Source organism: Suncus etruscus, chromosome 2, assembly GCF_024139225.1.
Source record: "Suncus etruscus isolate mSunEtr1 chromosome 2, mSunEtr1.pri.cur, whole genome shotgun sequence".
Taxonomy (NCBI): Eukaryota; Metazoa; Chordata; class Mammalia; order Eulipotyphla; family Soricidae; genus Suncus; species Suncus etruscus.
Window position 1 is genome coordinate 54,955,233 of NC_064849.1, and position 23,444 is coordinate 54,978,676.

A 23,444-nucleotide genomic window follows, 5' to 3' on the forward strand; every position below is an offset into this window, starting at 1 on the left:
ACTTTATAATGGGTTCACTATGATGGACCTCACTATGATAACAAGGAGGCAGGAGGCACTGCCTCTAATTTCTGTGACCATCAAGTTCAAGAGTTAGCCTTTCTCTACTAAACAATGTCAAAATGTTTGGTATATGGCCATAAGGACCTTGGGGAAAATTTTGTTATTCTTCAGATATTTCCAAGGAAAGCAAGGAAATACATTTCATAGATATGACAATATGTAACAAAATAATAATTCAAGAATATGAATCTGCCACATGTATTTCCTATGTACATGGTACCTGAGCTTATATGGCCTGCAAATCTCTCATTTTGAGGTGCATTATTTCCTATTTTCATGCTGGGCTGTGTAATCTCTCAGCTAATATATGGTTTACTTCAGAAACACAAAGGAATACAAGTAGTTGATGGTTCCATAATCCTTTATTTGAAGAGTTATATATTGTTAAATCCATTTCTCATTAGGAATTTTTTGAGAAGAAAAAGTTGGAACATATCCTGCTGTGTATAGACATCACTTCTTATGGTGCTTTGAGGATAACAACAGTTCTGAGGTTCGAAATGGGGTTGGCTACATGCAGGACAAGCACCTAAATTACTGTCTCCCTGGATTCAAATCCACTCATGCATTTACTCAGATACTATGCTGCTCAGGCCAAGAGCTGCAGTTTCATTCAGCTGCCATTTCAGACAGTGTTAACATAGATATTTATCAATAAGTCAACTGCAAAACAATGTTAAGGGAAAATGGATATATTTAAAAAAGTATATTATTTGCTATAAAAAGTGGTATGAGTTCCTATTGTGTTAGAGAAGTCTGAATATTATTGTGAAATAACCATTTTGTTTTATTTTATTTTATTTTATTTTTACCCACCCTCCCAACCATTTTATTTTTGCCCTCAATTTAGGATCTAAATTGATTATTCAGCATTTAGTCTATCTGTAGTCTCTCTATAGAATAAGATAAAAAGTTCAATAAGCGGGCTCTGAGAGATAGCACAGCGGCGTTTGCCTTGCAAGCAGCCGATCCAGGACCAAAGGTGGTTGGTTCGAATCCCAGTGTCCCATATTGTCCCCCATGCCTGCCAGGAGCTATTTCTGAGCAGACAGCCAGAAGTAACCCCTGAGCACTGCCGGTTGTGACCCCCCCCAAAAAAAAAGTTCAATAAGCTTTCTCTAAGAATTAAAATTCTTCTCTGAACTCTTCCATTGCAGCAGTAAAATGTTTCCTGTAATATTTAAGTTTCTCACACTACAAAGCAATATGGACATTCCTGGAGACTTTGACTATCCTTTGCCACTCAGAACTTTCAGGCAAGCTCTCTCCTCCCAGGACTGAGGACTGAGTCCGCTTCCCAGGACTCAGGGAATGCTCCTGGTTATACATATTCTTTATTCTATTTTTTTTTTTTTTGGTTTTTGGTTTTTGGGCTACACCCAGTAACACTCAGGGTTACTCCTGGCTATGCGCTCAGAAGTTGCTCCTGGCTTGGGGTACCTTATGGGATGCTGGGGAATCGAACCGCAGTCCATCCTAGGCTAGCACTGGCCTTACCCATAGCGCCACCATGCTGGCCCCCTTTATTCTATTTTACCCAGAAAGTATATAATGGGCTTAATGCATAGGTGGAGTGAAAGGAAATGTCGTGTCAACCATCAAATGACTAGAGAATACAGAAGGCAGAACCTAATGTTTACTTTGTTCTTACCAAGAAAACAGTATCCCATATAGTCATATTGCTTGTCCAATGTTGCAAAAGTGAGCAAACACAATAATGGACTCCAAGCAGAATAATATTTTTTGACTTTCCTCACCAGGTATGCCTCTATTAAATCATTCTATCTTCATAAATTTATAAGGAGTGATACATTTGAAGGGTATTTGACAAGGGGCTGTTGAAGATTGTTAAATATATTCAGAACTACCAAGTAATAATCAAGTGACTCTTGATTGTGCTTTCTGAGTTCTAGCAGAATTGGGAACAAGTGGGGTACACGTTAAATGCATGTAATTTCTTAAAAATTGAACATGATAGAATGAAAATATATCATATAATATGTCAAGCATTTAGTACAGCCTTTTAAGAAAAAGACACCTTCAACATACTAATAAGGCATTAAAAATTAAAAAGTATATATATATATAATTTCACTGCTGACAAATTCACCTTTATACATCCTTTAAAAAAAACTAGATTATAACCCCAAGAACAAATATATTTGATCTTCACAAAATTGATAACTGATGTGATTTATTTCAGTTGACCATTGCTACCACAAGTTTGAAGTACTGTTTCCAACATGGCCACTTAGATCCATTTTGCCCACTGGGAGACATACACATGCTCACATATAGAAAAGCCTACAAAATCTAGTAGCAACCCAATATTTCTCCCATGACTATTGTCATAGTGGATTGAAAACTGATTATACAGATTATTCTGTTATTTAAGTGAGTCCTTGTTACTCAAAAGGCTTTACAATGTGGCTATTCTTGGAGACATGAAAGAAGTGATTAGTTCTGTCTCTTAGCAAACTCTACATGAGAAGATGTGAACTCCTGAATTTAGGTCTCTTCCCCCACTTACTTGGAATGAGTCAATACAATCCCCTCTGGAATGCTGTACATCCCCCTGAGAGGCAGGTGGGTTCAAACTACACTGGTAGTTTGCCTTTACCAGAAAGTTTATTTGATGTGTATGATACTTCAATCAAATTGTGAGGTCTTTGGGGCTACAGCAGCTGAAGCCTCCATTTATTCCAGAGATCAATGACATCAAAATGTCTCTGCCCCTACTTTACTTCTTGAATTAAAGGGTTATATGGGTCTTGCCATGATTTGCCATGATGTTAAATCAATTTCAAAGAAAACTATTTGATGTATGCTTCTTTTGTTAAAGGAACAGATGACATATTTACATCTTTTTTTTTTTGCTTTTTGGGGGGCCACACCAAGACGCTCAGGGGTTATACCTGGCCATGCACTTATAAATTGCTCCTGGCTTGCAGGATCATATAGGATTCCAGGATATCAAACTGCAGTCCTTCATAGGTTAGCACATGTAAGGCAAATGCCCTACTGCTTGTACCACTACTCCTGCCCCATATTACATATCTTAATAATTAAATCAATGTTCAAGATACTTAAACATGGAGAAATATCCCATGCATTTTATTTAACCAGATGAGTTAGCTTTTCTAAGGCTCATATACTTTCCAGAAGATAATATGTAATATTATTACTTTTCTCAGTTACAAGTACATGTTAAGAGATACAGATTTTTCACTGTCAAGATCAAAATTTATCAAACTCACAAATTCCACATTCATGAAACTTCACACATGTGGTGAATGTTTACAAATGACATGGATCAACCATTGTGGTAGTCCTTTATCTGTCCTATCTCAAGTTCCCTCACAATAATCTTATAATGATATAATGACTATATGTGGCTATTCTTGGAGACATGAAAGAAGTGATTAGTTCTGTCTCTTAGCAAACTCTACATGGGAAGATGTAAACTCCTGGATTTAGGTTATAATGATACTATTTCACAAGAAGGAAGATATGCTTAACAAGTTAAAATGTATTTAGTGTAATAGAACATTAACAGTATGACTAAGTTAAAACCTAAGCTTGACTAATATGAGAGTCTATGTTTAATCACTCTTCAGTAAAGAAGTTTAGAGAAAACGGGGCTCAGAGAAGACAATATATCAGAATGCCCTTGAAATATAAAAGAATTTGTACCTGACACTACTTGACTGAGATGACATTAAAGGAATGGGATATTAACATATCTAGCAGGATGGGGCCTGGGTGCATGTGTGAATGTAAGGCCTGAGAATAGTGATTACATATACCTATGTTTACGTTTTAGGTCTTAAGGATTTTTTCCTTTGTAATCTCTTTTTAGTAGACAAAAGTCTCATAATAATAAGCTTATTAAAAAAGTTCATTTAACAGAAAATACATTTATGATAATTTTGATGGGTATTAGTTATTTAAAAAGAGTTATACACAAAAAAATTGGTTAATATTTTCATTGACAATCCTGGGTGCTATTTTCAAAAGTGTTCTCCATGTCATTTTTCTTAGGGAAGGCTCAGTAAATTGACCTTAAAATATGGGCCTTTACTCCAAAATTTAAGATGGGGATTAGAACTCTTACTTTTTTGGTGTGCTTGCTATAATTTGTAAATGGAGAATTTAATACCTGTAAGGCAGCTCATACCTGGGCTGCAATAACTGACTTACTTGGAATTGACAAACATTTAAAAGAATATCTATTGATTAGTGATATTCAAAGAATATCTAGTGATCTAGTGAATAACTAGCTGATTAAATTAGGCAGAAATGACATATCCTAAGTTAGAACTACTACCTGCCTTGGAAACAGGAAACAGCTTCTTTATTATCAAAAACCATGTCTGATATACTTAAAAATGACACTGAAAACCATGTTGAAATGAATAATTGTGCAGAGGTGATCAGGAACAAAACTGAAGTAACAGAATTTAAAAAAATTTGGTTTTACTGGTTCTTTCCTCCATTTGCATTTTTATCAGGATAATCTCTGCCAGTAAGTTTTACCATAGGAATAGTTTTCTCCTTCAATTTATTCTGTGTCTCTGGGTTGATTGAAAGGCAATAACTGTGTCATCTTAGAAAGCCTGAATGGGGTTGACAGAAGTTTTGGTCTCTCAGAAATACATCTATTGATTTGACAAGACAGTTACATTTTGCACAGCATGGAATACTATAGTCATTTCAAGACAACACAAAGCTGAAGCAAATACTTCAGAAGCATTGAGATGTCTGGACACTGGAATATCACTGAGTCTCAGAATGGAAGAAGCATTAAAGGGCATTTAGTTTTTCCATGTCTGTATAGGAGGAGGAGACACTTCTTTTTTATTTTTTTTTTATTTTGGGCCACACCCAGTGATGCTCAGGAGTTACTCCTGGCTATGCACTCAGAAATTGCTCCTGGCTTGAGGCATCTTATGGGATACCAGGGATCGAACAGAAGTCAAGGCAAAAACTGTGATGCAAGGTAAACACCCTACTGCTGAGCCATTGTCCCCCCCCCCATTTTTAACTTATTTTTGAAACACTTCTTAAAGAGGAGTTTTGTATGCTTTTAGAAGGGCCACCATCAAAACTTTCCCAGCCCTCTTCATGTTAGCCAGGGGCATATCTCCGAGTTACATTTCTCTCTTGGTACAAAGGACTCCTACTGTATATACCTACCTACCTTCTTGGGCCAAGAAAGAACACTACTTCTTGTAATAGCATCACAGTCTTTGCAACACATTGGAAAAACAAGGAATTTTACCATAATGCAAGATAGGATATCAATTACTGTTGTTCTCATTTCAGAAATATAAAGTCTTAAATGTTAATATTCAGGCAAAACATCTTGAAAGAGAACTTAATAGAAAGCAAATGGAAATCATCAGGTGCCAGTATGATGTCATGATGAGTAAGTGATGCTAAAATGACTCTCTTTTTTATTTTATGAAAGGAATTTTCAACTGCTGGCATAAGGGAATGCTGTAGATGACACATTCTTTTTTTAGTAAGACACTGCTAATAACGAATAGGATCTTTGTAAGAAGTTAGAAGAATGTGAACCAGATCATGGATGGGACCATCATTTCCATCCCTAGCTGATATTAACTAGCAGGATGTCTAGCAGTATGTTATGCTCATAAACATGGGCAAAGTGGTGCCATATGGGCGAGGTGGTGTCACGTATTGCTAGTTTGGAGATAAGAAGAATGCAGTTCAATTCACTAATATTTACTGTGTGAGCAACAACATGTAACACAGTGTGCTAAGCAATGAAGAAAGAAACCAGAATAAGATAGTACCCAAAGTAGTATTTCCAATTCAGTATACTGCTAACGAGGGATTTGAAAGAAAATAATCTGAATATTTATTTGTTTGGTCATATATCATTTATATGATCTCAGACAGGTTAATTAAGTTTTATGTACCCCGATTTTATGTTTTCAAAATTAGAAGATATAGATAATTTCCAAAAGAATTACCATGAAGTTTGTATAAAATTATATTGAAAATGCTTTATAAAATGGAAAATGTTTAGCTGAGCCTGCTACCACAATCAGAAAACAATTATTTAATGTACACAGCTATATTTTATCATTGAGAAAAATAAGGAGAGAATAAGTAAAACCTAAAGCTACTTTAGTTCAAAGGAGAAAAAAACAGTGCTCAGGGGGAGATGGAAAAGAAAACTTGCTAGTAGAATAACAGTTTTCCGAATAAAAGTACAGCAGAAAGGCATTTCAAGAAAAGGAAACGGAATGTTCAAAAACACAGCCATGTAAACACACAGATGTGTTTCTGGAAGATGATTGGACTAATTTTGCTGATTACCAGTATTGAGAACTCTAGGAAAAGGACCAGGGAATGGCTTGGTGGTAGAGTACGTGGCTTGCAGGCATGAGGCTCTGAGGTTGATTCCTGGAACTGTTACATATGCATAGTAAGCAGTTTAACAACACAGTCTGTTTGTGATCTCTGGCACTACCATAAAGTGAGTGAAAGAAAGAGTACTAAAGCTAAAAATGTACAACCCCTAACAAGCACTGCAATTAGATATGTGATCATAAAGCACAAAGGGAAGGGAAGGTGAGGGGGGATTCTGGGAAAGAATGATAGAAATGATTATAGGAAAGGTAGACTGATATTCTTGGAAAGGTTGACACTAAGAACCATAGATGAGCCATGGGCAGGGAAGTAAATAATGGGTGAGGTTTTGGAAAGCTCTTCCAGGGAGCAGGTTACCGAATGACCGGAGAAGTAAACATTCCTAAAAGATAATCTGGAAATTTCTCACATTAGAAACTGGGACTAGACGCATCTGGTTTCAACCAATTTTGGCAACATATTAAATGGACAGGTGATCCAATAGGAGGACCTTATATCTTAGCATTGTAGTCTTAATTAAAATTATTAAACTAAGAATTAGAATTCCAGATGATTGATATTAAGTAATAATTTCCTTCTGTTTGCTTTCATTTTGAGACTTGTTAACATATCCTTTCAATGGACAGTGTGTTTGAGCATAAAAAAACTTCCCCACTTAAATTTTCATCTGACTGTTAGTCTGGCCTTGGGAATCCCAGTGATGTAACTTGGCAGTATAAATGGAAGCAGTGCCATGGAAAATGCCCCTGCACAGCATGCAGTTTTCACTATTAGGTATAAATTTTTAAATTAAAACACATTTTCTGAGAAACTTCCTTCCTTACCCTTCATCTCTCCACCTCTCCTGTCCTTCTTTCTTTCTTGTAGTATTCAGTATTTACTCCTTTCTCCATACTCAGAGATCAGTCCTGCTGGTGCTCTGAGGACCCATCAAACCTGAGGTCAGCCAAGTGTAAGGCAAGCACATTATCCATTACATTATCTCTTTAGCCCCCCGAAAAAGATGTTTTTAAAAGATTTTCTCTATCTAAATGAGTTGACCAAAACTGAAATCTTCCTTAATAATTTTCTGCACTTCAGGATTTGATATTTGTTGCAATGGACTTCAATATGTATTAAAATGAAATGGACCAAATGGCAGGGAGAAATAGGGAAAGGAGTCTTTGTGCAATAGATGATATAAGTAAAATGTATTCTGGGCAATGAACTATTTTGGTTTTTTTAATATACACTGGACGTCATCATATCATACAGTGTTTTGTAATGTGATATCACTGGATAAACTTCAGGAATTCAAGAATTTCTTAAAGCAAAAGGAATTTATCTTATAAATGCCTACAAATCTCAGTGAACCAGTAAAGAAATCTGTAGACTCAAAATAAGACAAAAAAATTGTGAAATAATAGAAAAACTTTTCTCCAGAGAATGGTTACAACCATATATTGGAAAAAAAAAAGACATTTCTAATATACAACAGATCATGGTTTTATTTTTTCTTTTGATACTTCATGTTTGTGTACAAATAGATATAGATGTATTTGGGGTGCTCCTAAGCAGTGCTCCAAGGTCCAAGGGGGATTATACCTGATGAAACTCTATTGGGTCAGGCTGTTTATGTTTGGGTATGAGAATGTGGTACTTAGGATGCCTCCAAAGCACCCCAAAAGTACTTAAAGGCCATGAGGCATCAGAGATAAGACTTGGGTCCCACACATAAAAAAATATATGCCCAGGGCCCGGAGAGATAGCACAGCGGTGTTTGCCTTGCAAGCAGCCGATTCAGGACCAAAGGTGGTTGGTTCGAATCCGGTGTCCCATATGGTCCCCAGTGCCTGCCAGGAGCTATTTCTGAGCAGACAGCCAGGAGTAACTCCTGAGCACTGCCGGGTGTGGCCCCAAAAACAAACAAACAAAACAAAACAAAACAAAAAAAAATATATGCCCAAATAATTGTTCTACTTCTTTAAGCCTTATTACTGCTTTTTAAAAATAGGGTTCTGCCTAGTGGTGCTCAGCAGCCACTCAGCCTGGTGGTACATTTCTGGGTTTGGTGCTTGGCCAGTAATGTGGTTCTGGTTGCTTGAGCGCTTAAGTCTAAGGGGTCTCTAAGGTTATACTCAGCAGTGCTCAGGGAGCCAAGTAGTGCCAGGTATGGAACTTGGGCCACAGAATGTAAGTCATGTGCTTCACCCCTTTGAGTTTTTTCCTCAAATATATTTGAAGTAGGGGCAAACCTCCCAAGTAGCACTAAGTAGCCTTGAGGAAACTCTACAGAGAATTCTGATCTACTATGTCAGAGGTTTGATGCAAGGACCTGAGAATACAGTGCTTCTAGAGCCCAATAGGGCTGGGAGCTCCCCCAACCACATCCAATGGTACTCAAGGACTCCAATGCTGCATCCTGGATATGCTCAGGGGAACATATTGTACTGAGCATTGAACCAGGGTTGCATCATGCAAGATATATAATATATACCTTTAACCCTTATACTATTTCTCTGAGTCTACTAGATATATAGTTTTAAAGCCAAGTAGACAAGCATTCTTGTTTGTTTGTTTGTTTTTAGGTCACACCCTGTAGTGTTCAGAGGTTGCTCCTGGCTCTGCACTCAGAAACCTCTCTATCAAGTTTGAGGGACCATGTGGGATGCCGGGGATTGAACTGCATTTGTCCAGGTAGGCTGCATGCAAGGCAAACTCTCCACCGCTGGGCTATCTCTTAATTCTTAATAAACCAGAGAGCCTCTAGTAATCCTACTATTGATACTTTCTAATTTTTATTTCTCTATTCTTTATACTTTATTATTCTGCATCATAAAGTAGCTAGGTATATTTTAGAAATCATTTATTCCAAAACTTAGCTGCAAGCCAGTCTATATCTCACCTTATCCCAGTAAGAGGACTGTTTATTTCTAAGAATCTAAAGTTCCTTTATGATCTCTCAATGATACGTTCATGTCATAATAGGAAATTTTGGCATTTGAGGATTTATCTCTGCAAGAGTTCAAGGAGAGTCTCAGCAGGATATAAACATGACATATTTTCCTATCTTCATTGTTCCAAGTTTTACAATAGCAGTAAAGAGAGGGCATCACCATGTGTAGGGACAGACACCTCAGAAATAACAGTAGTGCTGATGGTCACTTAAGGGTCAACTAGAAAGTAGTCCCAGGCCAAAGGAAACTATCCTTCAAAGACAAAAGTAGGAGTGAAGAAAGTGACCCAATTAGTCTTAACTTCTTTCTTAAATTCTATAATTTCTCTGATTATACAGCTCCTTTACCTCCAGTGCTAGTCTTCCTACTTGTCCCAGACATAGACCTAATAATAAAAAAAAAGACAGAATATTGATGCAATGCAATTTAGCAGAGAGTTGTGTTAGGCTAAGATATGTGGCCAGCAATGAGACCTAAGTAACAAGGAAGCCCTGGAGGCAGACCAAGTGGCAGGTCCAGATAATGTGCTACTGTGCTTTCAAAGCTGAAGAAGACAAGATAATTCAAGGTCAGCTCACTGTTGGGAGACATAACTGGTGAGAGGGCAATATTCCATAGGACTGGAATCTGGAAGCTATAGCAATTTAGATTACATTCCCTACCTGAATTAGCATGTTCGATTGCATTTTTTTGGCTAGAATTCTTGGTCCTGGGCGCCCGAGTCATTATTAAAATCCCTGGATAGGAAAGTAAAGAAAGCTATGCATCCTAGTGATGTGGGACATGTCGAGGACCATAGGGCTTAATCATACTTTTTTGTGCGGGTAAGTTAGGTTAATTTTTCATATGCTGAGGTTAAGCTCGCAGACCCCTTCTTAGGACTCAGCCTGTTAATCAGTAAAACAGAGTAGAGAAGGTGAAGTATAAAATCAAACTGGACTTCTGGCTGATCTGATCAGAGCTGTGCACACATGAATTATTTAAGTGCAGACTACCTCCAATATGGGAAACTGTCATAGAACACAGAATTTATCTAAAATTGTTTAAATAAATAAAATAAAACTTCAGAGGAAATTTTATTTATTTTTTTAAAAAAACATTTAATTTTTTTTGTTTTCTACAGTCATACAATTTTTAATAATTTTGCCTGGAATAAAAGTATAAAACATCTAACACTGCTGCCATAGTCAATACTCAGTAAGTGGTACCATCAGTAACTGGTTACTATCATTGTCAGGGATAATAAATAATACTCAATAAAGAATGGTATGTAAAGTGATACAAAGATTCAGAAGAGTCCATGTGTTACAGAACAGATGAGAAGATAAAGAATGACCGGTATGGAGTAAGTTGTAATATATTGAAAATTTTTTGGGGGGGGGGGTTTGGGCCACACTCAGCGATGCTCAGGGGTTACTCCTGGCTGTCTGCTCAGAAATAGCTCCTGGCAGGCACGGGGGACCATATGGGACACCACGGGGAATCAAACCAACCACCTTTGGTCCTGGATCGGCTGCTTGCAAGGAAAACATCGCTGTGCTATCTCTCCGGGCCCCATATTGAAATCTTTAAGGTAAATTAAAGGTAGTAATAATTTAGGGGAGTAGGGAGTATGAAAACACTACTATTACTATTGTTTCTATGTTTGTGTGTGTTGGTATATGTAAGGTATGTATATGTATGGTATGTGATGGGTGATTTTCGTTCTATTGGAATGTTTTATAAGTGGTTAGATCTTATTGAGAATGATCTGTGTAACAGAGCTGTTAGAACCTCCCATAACTTGCAGATAAGGTTAATAATGAAGGAAGGAAGTTAATGAATGTGGAGGTAGGTCTTCTGGATAATTAACATCATTGGATAAAAGATCTGAATTGTATGCTGACTCTACAATGCAAACTCCAAAACCATTCAATTTCTGGATACTTAAGTTGTACCTTTGTGATATATATTTTTTCTTAATATTTGTTTCCCCCTTTACAGAAGCTTAACTCCAATCTCTTTATACTTTACTTGCCTATAACCTTCTCAGAGAACTTCTGACCTTTCTATCTCCAGGGGTCTCTACCCCGCTCCCTCCTCACCTATCTTTGAGCCAGGGTAGTACACCCATGCAGAGAACACAGCTAGAGTCCCAGTACCCAAAGCCAAGTGTTTCTCCAATGGGTGATGTTGGGTGTGTTAGGTATACTGTATGACTTTACTTTTTTCAACTAAAAAATGGAAACAACAAAAACACTTTCCTCAAGGATACTTTTGAGGGCCAATATATGTCTAGTGTACTATGCTTAGCATATTGTAATATACATGACAGTTACTCATTTTGACTGTAACCTTTTTCATGCCATGAAATCATCTTGTTTATTTACTTGTTATTATTGGTCTTCCTCTGTTAAGATCTAAGCACTATGCAGGAACTTTTATTCTTTGATGTTGAGTAACTAGAATCTAGAACAGGCTATGTGGCAGGATCTCAATCAATATTTGCTGGATGAATGAATGTCCTATCAATATTTAAGAAATTAGCTTGTCCAATTTCAAGCCAGGTAGCAAAAACAGCTGTACTGATGCGCCTGGCTGGCACAACAAACAGAATTGAAGTCGTCTGGTTTCTTACTTAAATTGAAATTTGAACTATGTATGTATGTTTTTCTACCCATATGTTTTGAAAATTGGAAAATTTTCACAGCTCTGTGGACTCTAAATTGGATATAAGAAAGGAATATTTATTTTTAAATGTTAAATTATCAAATGATACTTAATTACACCAAGCACTGCTTTCCAAACTATATATTACTTCTCCCACCCTCTTTTCTTCCTGGGATCTGCCTCTTCAAGCAGTAAAACCATTAAAAGGTGAAAAAATAAAGTTGGCAGACAGGAAAGTAATAGTTGGAAGAAAGCTGTATACTTCCTTGAGAGCTGGCATGCAAGGCAGGACTCTTCCTGGGATTAAAATGACAGTGATAACTAGTATCGTGGTCTGCTTATACAATTCCAAACTTGTTAATACTTTACAGTTACTAATAAAGGCAGAGTGTTCAGCAAGGTATAAAAGAGAATCTGCTTTGTTACTCCTTTATAACATCAAACTTTTGTAACAAATTTCTGCAGAGAAAGTTACCTAAGGTGAATCTGCCCAGGTGCTTCTCCTTTGCTTTGCCCTCTGGTAAAGGTTAAGGATGTGCATGTGGGCATTTCAGAATGAAGAATGTGTTTAGCTAAAGGTCTGAATTGGAAGGACCTACTTTCCCACATCCCCACAGTTTTTGGATATTAACACTTAAGGGAAAAAGGACTCTGCTACTAGTCTCCTGATGACTTTTCTCTGATTTTTAAGACCTTAGGAAAACGATTATTACCATACTTGGAAATACTATAAAAATGAGCTATCAGGAGCTCCAAACTGAAATTGCGAATGGTTGTACTGAGCCCATCTTCTTTACTTACCCCTATTGCCCTCGTACACAGACAGTTTAAAAGCTCTGTTAGACACTTTGACAAAGAAGAAATACATATGGCCAAAAAGACACATGAAAAAATGCTCCACATCACTAATCATCAGGGAGATGCAAATCAAAACAACTATGAGGTACCACCTCACACCCCAGAGATTGGCACACATCACAAAGAATGAGAATAAACAGTGTTGGCGGGGATGTGGAGAGAAAGAAACTCTTATCTACTGCTGGTGGGAATGCCATCTAGTTCAACCTTTATGGAAAGCAATATGGAGATTCCTCCAAAAACTGGAAATCGAGCTCCCATACGATCCAGCTATACCACTCCTAGGAATATACCCTAGGAACACAAAAATACAATACAAAAATCCCTTTTTTACATCTATATTCATTGCAGCACTATTTACCATAGCAAGACTCTGGAAACAGCCAAGATACCCTTCAACAGATGAATGGCTAAAGAAACTGTGGTACATATACACAATGGAATATTATGCAGCTGTCAGGAGAGATGAAGTCATGAAATTTTCCTATACATGGATGCACATGGAATCTATTATGCTGAGTGAAATAAGTCAGAGAGAGAGAGAAAGACACAGAACGGTCTCATTCATCTATTGGTTTTAAGAAAAATGAAAGACATTTTTGCAATAATAATTTTCAGGCACAAAAGAGAAAAAAGCTGGAAGTTACAGCTCACCTCATGAAGCTCACCACAAACAGGGATAAGTTCAGTTAGAGAAATAACTACGTTTTGAACTATCCTAATAATGAGAATGTACGAGGGAAATAGAAAGCCTGCCTAGAGTACAGGCAGGGGTCGGGTGGGGAGGAGGGAGATTTGGGACATTGGTGATGGGAATGTTGCACTGGTGATGGGTGGTGTTCTTTACATGACTGAAACCCAAATACAATCATGTATGTAATAAAGTTGGTTAAATAAAAAAAAAAAGCTCTGTTAGTGTGTCTAGATATTTGCAGATTAGCAAAAGTTTTTCATAGATTTTCTAGGTCTAGCTTTGCTGCTATCATAACTGCAATGCTAAAATTTCCTGAGACTTTTATCTTTTGAGTTTTAAATGATAATAATGTAGATTATGCTTCCAGATTCCATCTTTTTTGTTAAGGGAGTTATGTATGTTCCATGTTGACTTTTCTATGCATGCTAAGTTACATGGCTGAATGTTCAAGAACCACAAATTGTAAATTAAGATTTCTGATACCCAGTCTATTTTTGTTATCTCCATATATGAATCTTAGTGGCTAGATATTATTAAAATGAACAGATTTTGGTGCCAGCACGACAGCGCAGTGGTAGGGCTTTGCCTTGCACACTGCTGATCCAGGATGGACCTCGGTTCGATCCCCAGTGTCCCATATGGTCCCCAAAGTCAGGAGCGATTTCTGAACACATAGCTGGGAGTAACCCCTGAGTGTCACTGGATGTGGCCCCCAAACAAAACAAAAGAACATATTTCCTTTAAAGAGAATGGAGAAGTTTGAAGGAGGGAAGGGTAGATATAGAATATAGAATATAGACATACATGTACATATAGATTTAGAAAAGTAGAATAGAATTCTTGTAAAGGCAGCTCTACAACAACACCCTTTAAGTACTAATATGAGTTTGGTTCACCAGCTCCATCTACTGAATTTCTAACCTGTGTCAATGTACTGATGTATTAGCAACAATTGAGCATTTATTGCACTAGCAATGTCAGAAGTGTGAATGAGATGAAGTGAAAGCCCTGGATGGAGACACACAGAGACTTAAGACCCTCACAGGCAGCTCACAAGCTCTCTATATGTGCTTGCCATATAGATCTAAAGAATCTGAAAAACTCAATGTAAATAACTTAAAGTTGATGTGAGACAGAGACATCTCCCAAAGCCCAGCTTACCTTATATCCTGATGATTTGATGTGCACGCCGCGTTTGGTCAAAGTAGATTTCATTCGGATGAAAAAGGAACGCTCAAGGGTGTTGTCAGTGGTTAGCAGACTGGGGCTGGTTGATTCCACTGAAGAATATAAAAATACATACACACATGATTGAAAGCTCTACACAGCCCTTCACAGCTACTGCTCAGGTGCAATCCTTGAGTTTGCTGAAATAAATGACTGATGGGTGCTAAGAGCTCAGTAATCAATTTGCCTCACTTAGAAAAAATTTACTTTGCAGAAAATAAATGGAAAACTTAATGTCTCCATTCCAGTTTCCAAGTAAGAGCATTTTAGACCCTTCCAGAAGTTTCCAAACTAGGGTCTCCGAAAAAGGAAAGAAGCCTCAAGCACACTTTGAGGATTGGTTGGTACATGTGGGAAAACTCTACCAAAAAAAGGACTCTTTATACTATTAATTAAGATAAAGGCAGAGATTCTTCTAATAAATGCCAAGGCCACTTGCTCTTTGTTTTCCCTGTAAATACCTTCTTGTATCATTTGCCTAATTGAGATGGGGGTCAAGAATTATGAACCATCAGGACTGGTGGCTAAATCCTGGCCAATCTTTGTCTTCAAACTGTGTTGCTTTAAAGTCTGTGTTGATGTAAAGTCTTCCAAATTGGCAGGGTACAGGCATAAAATAGGAAGAACAGATCTAAATAGGAAATAGTCTCTGTGTTTGCACTTCTCACTTTTTGTTTTTGTTTTTGTTTTTGGGTCATACCCGGCAGTGCTCAGGGATTGCTCCTGGCTTCACGCTCAGAAATCGCTCCTGGCAGGCTCTGGGGACCATATGGGATGCCAGGATTCGAACCGATGACCTTCTGCATGAAAGGCAAACGCCTTACCTCCATGCTATCTCTCCAGCCCCCACTTCTCGATTTTTATTAGAAAAAATAGCAGTTATTTCTCTTAATCAAGCTACACTTTCCATAATTTGAGTTTGTTGTTGTTTTTTAATTGGAACCACACATTGAGCCCTCTGCCTGGTTCCTTTTATGTTTGTAGACTTAAGTTGAATGATTTTAATTGTGAAACTGAACTTGTGTTTTGCAATCTCACTGACCTAAAAATACCTTTATATAAATACAGGTTAGAAGACAATTCTCTATTCTCTAATGTATTCTCTTTAAAAACAAGTTTCTGAGGTCTCCAAAAATAATAGAGGTGATTAGGTACTTGCCTTGCATGAGCCTACTTGGGTTCAGTCCCTGACACCAACTGTTCTGAGACCTACAAGATGTGATCCCTGGTTACTGGTGGGTGTAACCTTCAAACCAAATAAAATAGAAGAAAGTTTAAAAAAATGTATCAAAGGTATTTTGTTTAGGGATGGGGATTTAAGCATAATATATATTCTTCTAAACTAGTGCTTTTAACTTCTTATTCTAAGAAAAAATAAAAATGTTGAACCACAGACAGGATTTTTATTGAGCAGCCTGATATTTTCTATGGGGTAGTGGTAATGAGATGTTTGTAATAAAGAGACATAAAAATTAAGACTCAGTGAGAATAATCACAAAGAAAAAGGCATACAAAGTATTTGCATTTAAATTATAAAATGTATTCCACATATTTCAAAGAGAAAGGAATTTCTATTTTTTAATATTAAATATGAAACTCAGATGAAAAATGAGAGCTACTATAAAAACAGAAACTTGCTATTTGTGGTTTGGGCTTTTCTTTGTCATTCTTGTCTAATATAACTATATTTTGCTAAATTGATAGCGTTTCTGTTCTGAGGTGATGGTACCATTGACAAATGTCCTTTCTTATGTGTCTTTCTTAAGATTTTTTTCCTTTCCTTTTCTTTTTAGAGAGCATGGATCTGATGTCATTTTAAATGTACAGCTTTTTATCACTCGAGGGAAAAGCAGAGCCATGTTATATTTAGTACTTTCATTTCTTCTGATTAAATATGAATTACTATGAAATTTTTCTCATCATCTAACACGCCATAATACGCCAACAGCTTTTTAATACACTATATAAGCACAAACTTCTGCTCTAAGAGTTTAATTTGCCCCTCTAATCCAATCACATCAACCTTATTTCTCTTATCAGAGATTCCCATTTTGAATTAAATGAGCTCATTAGTTTTAATCAAAAGCAGAGAGATCAAAACTTAAACGTAAATGCTTTAGATCAGAACTGTCAGTCAGCCGTGCAGTTCTATTTTACTAAAACACAAGATCAGAGACCCTTAGAACCAATTTTTTCTCGTAAGGGATGCCGAGAGCTCAAAGATGCTATATCCCCCCCATTTCCCCCTTTCCAAGGACAGATTATACATTTAAGGTTAGACTTAATTTAGAGCAGTTTTTCATCCTGGTGGAAATGGAAAAGTATACCAATCTACTGTTGTCCCTTTCACATTTATTGGCATGGGTCCTCAGAGACCTAAAGTAACATGAAGCCATCAGAATCCACACCACCAACTCAGCCTTAAAAATTCAGTTCCATTCAGCAAGATAAGCTATTTGCAATAGCTGAGGAAAAATGAAACTTCCTAGAGAAGGGAAATACATTTTAGGGCCAAAGTTTGATACTCAGACCCAGGAAGAAAAGAGTCACCTAACTAGAGATGGGTGATTAATTCAGACATTGTTAGGAATTATCAAATTTAGGTATGTGAGACCACACAGTTTAACACTTAGTGGGCATATTAGGAACCACAGGTGCTTCCTGCTGGGAGATGAAATGGGTGACACAGCTTTGCATGAGCAGTGGAGGTCAAATGAACATGACTGAGAGGCCAGTGAACATGACTGAGACATGAACATAACCACCATACTCCCCCAACTTTGTATGTTGCAAGAGTAATTGCCTAAACATTCAGGGGCAGCATTAATTAAACCCAGGACAACTCGTGTGAGGAGCCTGGTAAGACTGGGCTTTGCTTTATTGAAGCTGAGATTTAAATTCTACACTGGTCCTCAAGCTTTATTTTAAGAGTAGGAGCACTGGGGTTTAGAGAGAAGAGGAGGCAAGTGAGAAAAGTGTTTGATTTCTGAGGAAGATCTCTCCTTTAAAGCAATATGACTTTCTAGTTCTGTGTACAGGGCAGCAGCTAACACGTCTCTTGGTCTCTTTCAAAGGGACATGTAACTGACCCACTTATAACACATGCATGTGCAAACACACACATTCATACTCAAACACACCTATGTTTCCTCAATGAAAGGGCTAGAAAATACTTTGGTTATCCCAATTCACCAGTGTCCTAAGTAAGAAGGCATTTCTTCAAGTGACAGATAAAGTGGCTTTAAAAGAGAAGCAGAACCTTAGGATCCATAATATCCTAGGCTTCGGCTTAGGGACTGAACGAAAACAGGGAGCAAGTGTTACAGAAGACTGAACACAACAACGATGATGGATAGGAACCTCTAGAACCGTAAAGACTCTATCCTAGACCCTGACCTGCGCAAATCCCAAGATTGCTAGCTACAGAGGCTTGATTTTCTTACACACAACTGAGAGGAAACTTTCCTGGCATCACAAAAATGCCTTTGGGATGGGGTAATGAGTATATATGGAGCCAGGAGTTGATTCCATGATGGTATGATTCAAGGATGGAGACACCCTGAATCTCTTAGGCCACGGGAATTCCCTTTCTTCCCCAATGCTTACTGTGCCGATGCAAAAAAAAAAAAAAAAAAAAGCGGGGGAAAGCCAAACCCTGCCACTCCAGCACCCCTACTTTTGTTTCGATTTGTTAGTTTTTGACTTTATTTTCCTTCTCTTTTTTCTTCCACTTTTTCTTTTTCACTTTTGTGGTTATTATTTGGTGATTTATTTTTATTTGCCAGGTGCATTTTTTTCTTCCTTTTTTCTTTATTCTCTCTCTCTCTTTTTTTTTTTTGGTAGTTGTTACCAATTTTTTTTCTCCCTTTTTTCTTTTCATTTTTATCTCCAATGACGATGGAATGGATGCTCAATCTACAACAAGCTCTAAAGTAGAGACCAGTTGCACTAGCATTCTGGGGGTTAACGGAGGGAGATATGGGATACATGCTGGGAACAGGGGTGGAGGGAGGACAGCACTGGTGGTGGGAATGCCCCTCATTCATTGTCACTATGTACAATAAATGATGAAGTGAAAATGATGCAGTGCACTTTGGTCACATTAAAAATTAAAGAGAGAGAGAGAGAGAGAGAGAGAGAGAGAGAGAGAGAGAGAGAGAGAGAGAGAGAGAGAGAGAGAGAAGCTTTCTATGTATCTCAGGTAAGAATCGTGGTTTTAATGAAGGTTCTATTGGGAAACAGCCAAGGCATGTGGCTTTGGTGATCTGCCACATGACTGGCACTTGCAATCATGTGCAGTCTGACGGTACTTGCATATGTGCATGTGTGAGTGTGAGTTTGTGTGTGTGTGTGTGTGTGTGTGTACTAAGTTGTGAGAAAAAAATCTCTGTAGAACAGTAGATCAGTAGAAATGGTCTATGGCAAAGAAGCATTTCTAGGTTTCAAATACTTTCATGTTAACCTCTTGAGCGAAATTATGATTGCTGAATGGTCTGCTAAGAAATTGGAGACTCAAAGATATATCTGCTGAAATACAGTGAAATTTGTGGGTGAAACTGAATTAAATGATCAAACCCACTGTGACCAGTTCTGACATATTAATTTTAAACAAGGAGCTGAAAAAAACAGAAAAAAATAAATTTATTTTCTTTTGCTGATTCTCCAGGGTCTCAACTTTTGAGTCAAATTTATCTCAACTCTTGAAATGTCAGTTTTTACATAATTTATAAAACATGCAGAATAATTTATAGCAAAATTTATAATAATCTTATGTTGGCAAATGCCACCTTAATGTAAAATCATATCTGTTAACCTACATTTGTTTATTTTACCCTAAACTGATACATATTGTAGTTGCTACTTTTTTTTTCTTTTCTTAGGTAAGGCAAGGAGAGAGCAAGGAAGGATTTGATGACTGAGATCTTACAGGGGTCTCAAACTCAATTTACCTGGGTGCCGCAGGAGGCAAAGTCGGGGTGATCCTTGAGTGCAAAGTCAGTAGTAAGCCTTGAACATTGGGGGGTGTGACCCAAACAACTAAAACAAAACAAAACAAAAAAAGATTCCTCTAGGGCAGGACCACAAAATGTTGTATGGAGGGCCGCAAACGGCTGTGGGCCGCAAGTTTGAGACCTCTGACTGGTCTACTTTAGGACCAGTTCCACATTGAAGACTTTCATTGTGTACCCTTCAATTTTCTGGCTAGTAGATGAGGCAAGTCATTTCTTTCTTTCTGCTCACTTCATTTTCAGTGCAATTATAGAGTCTAAACCCTTCAACTGATATCAAACTTATTTAGGAGAAAAAACGAAGTGTGGTTTTTGTTTTGTTTTCAGTCATACCTGGCAGTGCTCAGGGCTTATTATTTGCTGAATACTCAGGACTCACTACTGGAAGAGGTTAGGGTCAATCCGGGGTGTTGAGGATTGAAATTTGGTTGGTTGTGTGCAAATGTACACACTATTCTCTGCTCAACAAAGATTAAGTTTTTAAAAAACATTTCTCCTTAATTGTCAGCAAAGTGTTTTTTTAAAGGAAATGTGAAATATCAATGCTGAAATATGAAATTAAATATATTATTTTCTTACTTCACTGCTTAAATGAATATTACCTTTTCAGATATTTTAGACAAATCAAAATTCTACTATCGAAATGTTTACAAAATAAAGGCAGAAATACTGGTTCATTTTACAGTTTATATTGATAAAGTCAAATGGTTTCAATCCCCTAAACTCTGTTAAATACTGGTATATTTTAGGAATTTAGATGAGCATGTATCCACGTGAAATTTAAAAGTTATTCTTTTTCTTAAAAATGTTATCCTACACATTCTTAATTGCTTAGACATCAGGTGTGAGGCATAGTCATATGGCTTCTGTGGCCAGTAGAATGCGAGCAAAACTCACATATCATTTCCAGATAGAATCTTTAAGAAGGGGTACTCTGGATAACATTATTTTCTTTTCCTTGACCATGGGTGTCTATCAACATTTTAGATGTTGGCTAATTTGTCAATCTGGATCTGGGAATAAAGATTGGATCATAACCCACATCAATTTTCACAAAAATAAATATTGAATGTGATTTGGGTATTATTATTCATTGCAGCATAATTTATCTTGGCCTGACTGTTACAAGTATTAACACTTTATTAAAGCAGGAAGTGAAGTATATAATCCTAAGAAGTTAGTGCCAGAGTATATAGATATGAACATATGATAATAATTTTGCCAATGAACTATTATGAAAGTTATTTGTATTCCATGTCTTCCCTTTGATATCTGAGTGCAGTGGGGTTGAGAAAGGTCAAGTTTTGATATCTTGTAAGATTTAGAATGATTTCTTGATACCAAAACAAAAATTATACATATATATCTAGTTAGTTAAATTAAAATTATTCAATAACTAATATTCATTGAACAATGACTGTAAGAGCTTTCTAATCAAGCTTCACATGGAAAGTTGACTATAGTAAAAATGAGTATTTTCTCACAAGTTGGCTGCACAAAATCTAGCAAATTTTATGTTTACCCAGGATAACATCTACTTTTAATATCAATGCTCATTATTTATCCTTCTAGAAAATATAACCTACTTCCTTTCCTTTCAAGCAAGATTACTTAAGCTTTTTTCTAACTGTGAATCCTCTGTGTTCAAGACATTTTTATGCAGTCCCAAATATACAAGTGTATATAATAGTTATATGAGCCAAATTCATAATAAGTAACAGATAAAGTTATTTTAGACAACATTTTCTTAGGTTAGCCAATATGGGAGTCTCATCCCCATTTAAGAAACCAAGTCTGGGCCAGAGAGATAGCATGGAGGTAAGGCATTTGCTTTGCATGCAGAAGGATGGTGGTTCGAATCCCGGCATCACATGGTCCCCTGAGCCTGCCAGGAGCGATTTCTGAGTGTAGAGCCAGGAGTAATCCCTGAGCGCTGCTGGGTGTGACCCCCCTCCCACAAAAACAAAAAGAAACCAAGTCCAAACATGTGAGAGAGACTTGGTCAACTACTGCTATTAAATAGCATGCATTGAACTGGTAGTATGCAATGGAATCAGAACAGAAAAAGGCTTCCAGTGGGTTAGTTTCACTTTTTATTTTTCTGGGCCAAACCTGATAGTGCTTAGGGCTTAATCATGATTTTTTATTCGGGATCACTCCTGGTGGAGCTCGGGATTCATATGGATGCCGAGGACTGAATCTGGGACAGCCATGTACAAGGTAAACATCCTACCACTGTACTATAACGTCAGCCCCAGCTTCAGTTTTTTAAGCTGTTAATATTTGGGGTTATCTGCTATGAAACAACAGACAACACATATTACTTCTGGTTAGAACCTCTCTTTTAAGAAACAACACAGTCCGGTTATGATATGCACTGGTGGTATGTGTGGATAATTACTAGAAGTGTGTTCCCTGCTAAATCATATGTGCAGGAAAGTTACCTGTGAGGATGATCTTGTAAGCAGAATCTTTTCAAAAGAAAATACCTAATTGATTTCTTTTTACATGTATAATTTGCAAATGGTGCTATCAACAGTGTCAGCTACAAGACTTTGAGATCTTAAGAGGCAAGCAAGCTGTCTTGCTTAATTTCTGTAGTATCTGTTTCCTGTTCTTTAGCCTCCTCCAGAGTGCCTAGGATTATGTTTTCATTAATAGACTCTCACTTTGCTACTGCATAATCAGTTCGTTTTTTTTTTTGAAGAATTATTTGCTTTACTCCTGCCACCCTCTCAAACTAAAATCTAGTTTCATGAAGTCAGTCTTTCCTTCCTTCCTTCCTTCCTTCCTTCCTTCCTTCCTTCCTTCCTTCCTTCCTTCCTTCCTTCCTTCCTTCCTTCCTTCCTTCCTTCCTCCCTCCCTCCCTCCCTCCCTCCCTCCCTCTCTCCCTCCCTCTTTCCTTCCTTCCTTCCTTCCTTCCTTCCTTCCTTCCTTCCTTCCTTCCTTCCTTCCTTCCTTCCTTCCTTCCTTCCTTCCTTCCTTCTTCCTTCCTTCCTCCTTCTTCCTTCCTTCAACAAGGGACTCATCTTGTTCACTTCTTTTATTCATTTCAAAGGAAACATTTTCTGAAAACTTTTCTTTTGAGATTCATGAATCAATGGGTTTGGCAGTTCAAAAGAGCACTGCCTGGTTTTCTCTAGAATTAGAGAATCCTTTGTTCTCTTTCCTTTGAGAATTGGGTCTCAACCCACTGCTCTGCCCTTATCTTCTAGATAAGGCTGAAGAGAGGAATGGACTATGGGCACTAGACTCTGACCCTCTGCATTACTAATGAGGTAGGGCCACTTTGTTCTGTGAATTTGAGTAGAGCCACCCATTGCCATGTAAATAAGGTTTCCACTGTTCTGCTTTGCTTGGTAATCAGGCTCTAGCAGCGTCAGAATCTGCTATGGAATGAGAGGAAAAATCCAAATTTATTTTCGTCTCATTAGGGCTGATTCTTGCTCCCACTCAGTTTTGAGTCTTCATCTTTGTTTAGAAACTTGGGAGTCATTAACTGACACTGTAGAGCATAGCTGTGAAAATAATTGTAGTTCAATAATGATGCAATAAACTTCTTTCAAAATAACATTAAAAATAATCTTCCAAAATAAAAAGGAGGAA

General features: G+C 37.4%; 1 protein-coding gene across 1 annotated transcript in view; it reads right to left on the bottom strand.

Moving 5' to 3' along the window:
* NPAS3 (neuronal PAS domain protein 3) overlaps positions 1-23,444 on the bottom strand; it is a 968,248-nt gene that overhangs the window by 56,756 nt on the left and 888,048 nt on the right. The window contains exon 7 of the mRNA XM_049766578.1: positions 14,764-14,882. Within this exon, the coding sequence (XP_049622535.1) occupies positions 14,764-14,882 (119 nt within the window). The remainder of the gene's footprint in view (positions 1-14,763; positions 14,883-23,444) is intronic.